General features: G+C 32.4%; 1 protein-coding gene across 1 annotated transcript in view; it reads left to right on the forward strand.

Annotated features, from left to right (window-relative positions):
- Nucleotides 1–547, forward strand: part of TMPRSS12 (transmembrane serine protease 12) — a 38428-nt gene extending 37881 nt beyond the window's left edge. The window contains exon 5 of the mRNA XM_007452356.1: nt 296–547. Coding sequence (XP_007452418.1) covers nt 296–547 — 252 coding nt within the window. The remainder of the gene's footprint in view (nt 1–295) is intronic.
- Nucleotides 548–3609: the final 3062 nt, after the last annotated feature.

A 3609-nucleotide genomic window follows, 5' to 3' on the forward strand; every position in this document is an offset into this window, starting at 1 on the left:
AAAAAAAAAAAAAAAAAAAAAATTCAAACAATTTGATTTATAGTATTCTGGTTCAAAACTATGCAGGTGTGAAGTTTATCCACCAGCTATACGGTGCCTCTAAACACCAGGCCAGACTGAATACCTCCTGTTTTAGTCAGAATGTAAAACTGAAAATCTATGGCTCTTTATAAGTTGGAGGTATTTTGAAAATATATATATAAATGTATGATTAATGTGATTAATTTATTTCAGCTTTACTGTTGTTTAAGGACTACTGGAAGTAACTAATACTATTTTGGGACTTTTTTAATAGGGTGACAGTGGTGGACCATTAATGTGCTACTTACCAGAACGTGAACGATATTTTGTAATGGGAATTACCAGTTACGGATATGGCTGTGGTCGAAAAAATTTTCCTGGTGTCTATAGTGGGCCATCCTTCTACCAAAAGTGGCTGACAGATCACTTCTACCAGGCAAGCAATGAAGGCATATTTAATATAAATATTCTACTTGGACAGGTCCTTGTAGCCTTAGGTTCTGTTGTCTTACTAGCAGCTCCATAAAGAAATTCTGAAGAATCTTTATTTTGCCTCATGTCCCTTTCCATGTTCTACATAATGAAAACCATTTATTCTCTTGACAAGTAATTGCCCATTTTAGAGTCCTCATGTGGACATTTTCTGGAATAAAAGGATTGTGACATATTAGATAAGTGATTATAAATTTGGCACTGTATCACATGCTTCCTTGACCTATCTTGTACTTTATAATCATACTTTTTCATTTGGAATACCTTCCTAGAGTTTGTATAAAATATTCAGTTAAATATATACTTTATGTATATAAATGTCAAATAATAAAGAGTTAATAATTTTAAAAAAGTTGTTCTTTTGTTAAATTAATCAAACCTTATTTTTAAGTTAGATTTTATTTTATTCAAAAACATTTGTTTTTATGATATATATTTTTTTGAATCATCATCTTGTTTCTGGTTCTCAAAGGATATTTGAAGAAGTAAGTATTTGCCTATTTTTCAAATTCTCATTAAAACTATTTAATATTAATACTTCCTTTCCTGTGCCAAGAGAGAACTGTGGTGCAAACACCCCCAAATAATTTACTTTTTATTTAGAAATGTATACTGTGACTTTTCTTTGCAACGTTATAACCTATTTTCTGAACATTATTTTCTTGAAGCCCATGCTAAAGGTCTGTATTCCTTGGGCCCTGGAATTAACTGTGAGGAGAGGTGACAGAAGAGCATGCTGGGAAAGGAGGGATGCCAACCTGGGATTAACTTTACGATGACTAATCTTTAATATGGATTATATAAAACAAAAGAAAAAATTGACTGGTTTAGTATCTACTATTAATCAACTCACATCTCCCTTAAACTTTGGAGAACCCATGTAGTAAGGGAGAAATAATTATTTTCTCATCCTTCTTTTTTACATTCAACCAGCTAAAATCATGTATTTTTGTTGTTTTGTTTTGTTTTGCTTGGCTTTAACCTAATTTCAGGATTTAACTGGAAGCATGAGTTTTCCATCAATTAATTCCCTTGAGGATCATTACTGGTTTAACATTCAAGGGGCAGAAAACTGATTTTTATAGGTTTATGAGCAACACTGATACTGACTGTTCTTTCTTGAAGGAGACCCTAGTTTATCCACCAACAAGGTCTTATAAGGAATTAGTTGGTGATGCTTTCATAGCAATCAGTATAATACATTAGTCATTTCCTGTTTATTCTACCTGACTATCATTCAGATTCACTTGATAAGCCCTGGATATTAGTTGATATTAAGAAACTCTTCTAAAATGTATTGACAGCACTGGAGGAAAAACCCTTGCTTTTCACTTCAAAGGTATGTCCGTCCTACTTACTGCTTAGGTCTGCCTTTCTAATCAGGCAGGAGCTACTGTCTGTAACCTCTTACCTTTTCCCCCAGCTTAGTTCACTTATTTCAGCCAACCAGAATTCAGTTATGTAACATTGCTCTCCAACACAAGAGATAAGACTTTGGAATCTAAGGTAGACTTTGTTTCAAATTTCTTTCTGTTAACTTGGTCACTATAAGAGTTTGGACAATTATTAATACCTCCTTGGCACCACTGTTGTGAATGATTAAATAAGTTGATTACATGAAATTCTTGATATATTGAAGGTGTTCAATAACTGGTTACTGTTTTTACTGTTACTGTTATTATTATCCCATCCATGATTCATACGACCCTTTTCATTATATAGATCATTATGTATTAGATAAATACCCTATTTCTTTCATCTGAAAAACTTACTAGAACAAAGGACTCATTCTACTTATAAACTCAAATTTTAAATTATATTATTTTTTAACATAAAAGAAGCAGACTCACAGAGAGAACTAGTGGTTACCAGTTGGTGGGGGCGGGGGGTGGAATAAAGAGGTGGGGAGTGGGAGATATAAACTACTGGGTGTAAGATAGGTTCAAGGATATATTGTACAACACAGGGATATAGCCAATATTTCATAATAACTGTAAATGGAAAGTTACCTTTAAAAATTGTATAAAAATAGGGGAATTCCCTGGAGATCCAGTGGTTAGGACTTGGTACTGTCACTGCCATAGCCTGGGTTCAATCCCTGGTGGAGGAACTAAGATCTCACAAGCCATGCAGAGTGGATGAAATGAAATGAAATGAAATGAAATGTCTAAAAAAAATTTTTTTAATTTTTAAATTTTTTTAATTTAAGCATATTATTTTAAATGTTAATTTATTTTATTTTTCTAATTCTCCAAATAGTACATCCTCATATTAAACTTTTGAAGTACAGAAAATAAGCAGAAAGAAAATCATCCATAGCCCTACTATAGCTACCATAGCTACCATAAGTCCTGCCTATTTCACTTAGTATAATGATTTTTACAAACTCTTCTTAAGCATTATTTTATCCCAGCTATTTTGAAATTTTTCAATCCTACAGAAAAGGTGAAAGATGAGTACTATGATTGCCCACTTTTATTCCCCAAATATTAACATCTTGCCCTGTTTGCACACTTTCTCTCCACACATACTTTTTTTTTTTTGGTTTAACAATCTGAAAGTAAATTGCTAACATCATGTTACTTTATCCCTAATACTGCAACATGTATCTCCTAAGAACAAGAATCACAATACCATTATCACACCAATGAATTTTAACAATGATTTAATAATACCATCTAATATAAGGTCTATATTCCAATTTTCCTGTCTCAAAATGTTTTTATAGTCCCTGCCCTACTCCAGGATATAATTCAAATTCCACGCCTTGCATTGTTTTTCATGTCTCTACAATGTCCTTTAATCTAAAATAGTCTCCTCTGTCCTTATTTTTTTCTTTTTTGTCTTTCAAAACAGTGATAGAGAGTCCAAGTTATAGAATCTGCTGCATTCTGAATTTATCAGAATTCCTTATGATAAGAGTCAGACTAAAGGTTTTTCACAAGGATACTACGTAGGTAATATATTTCCTACTGTATTCCATCAAAACGCACAATGTCAGTTTGTCCCATTATAGGTGATACTTTGATCATCTGTCACTTTTATCTTGAACAAAGTGGTATTCACCATATTTTTCTATTGTAAAGATACTCTTTC

The sequence above is a fragment of the Lipotes vexillifer genome, unplaced genomic scaffold (genome assembly GCF_000442215.2).
Source record: "Lipotes vexillifer unplaced genomic scaffold, Lipotes_vexillifer_v1.1 scaffold422, whole genome shotgun sequence".
NCBI classification, from domain to species: domain Eukaryota; kingdom Metazoa; phylum Chordata; class Mammalia; order Artiodactyla; family Lipotidae; genus Lipotes; species Lipotes vexillifer.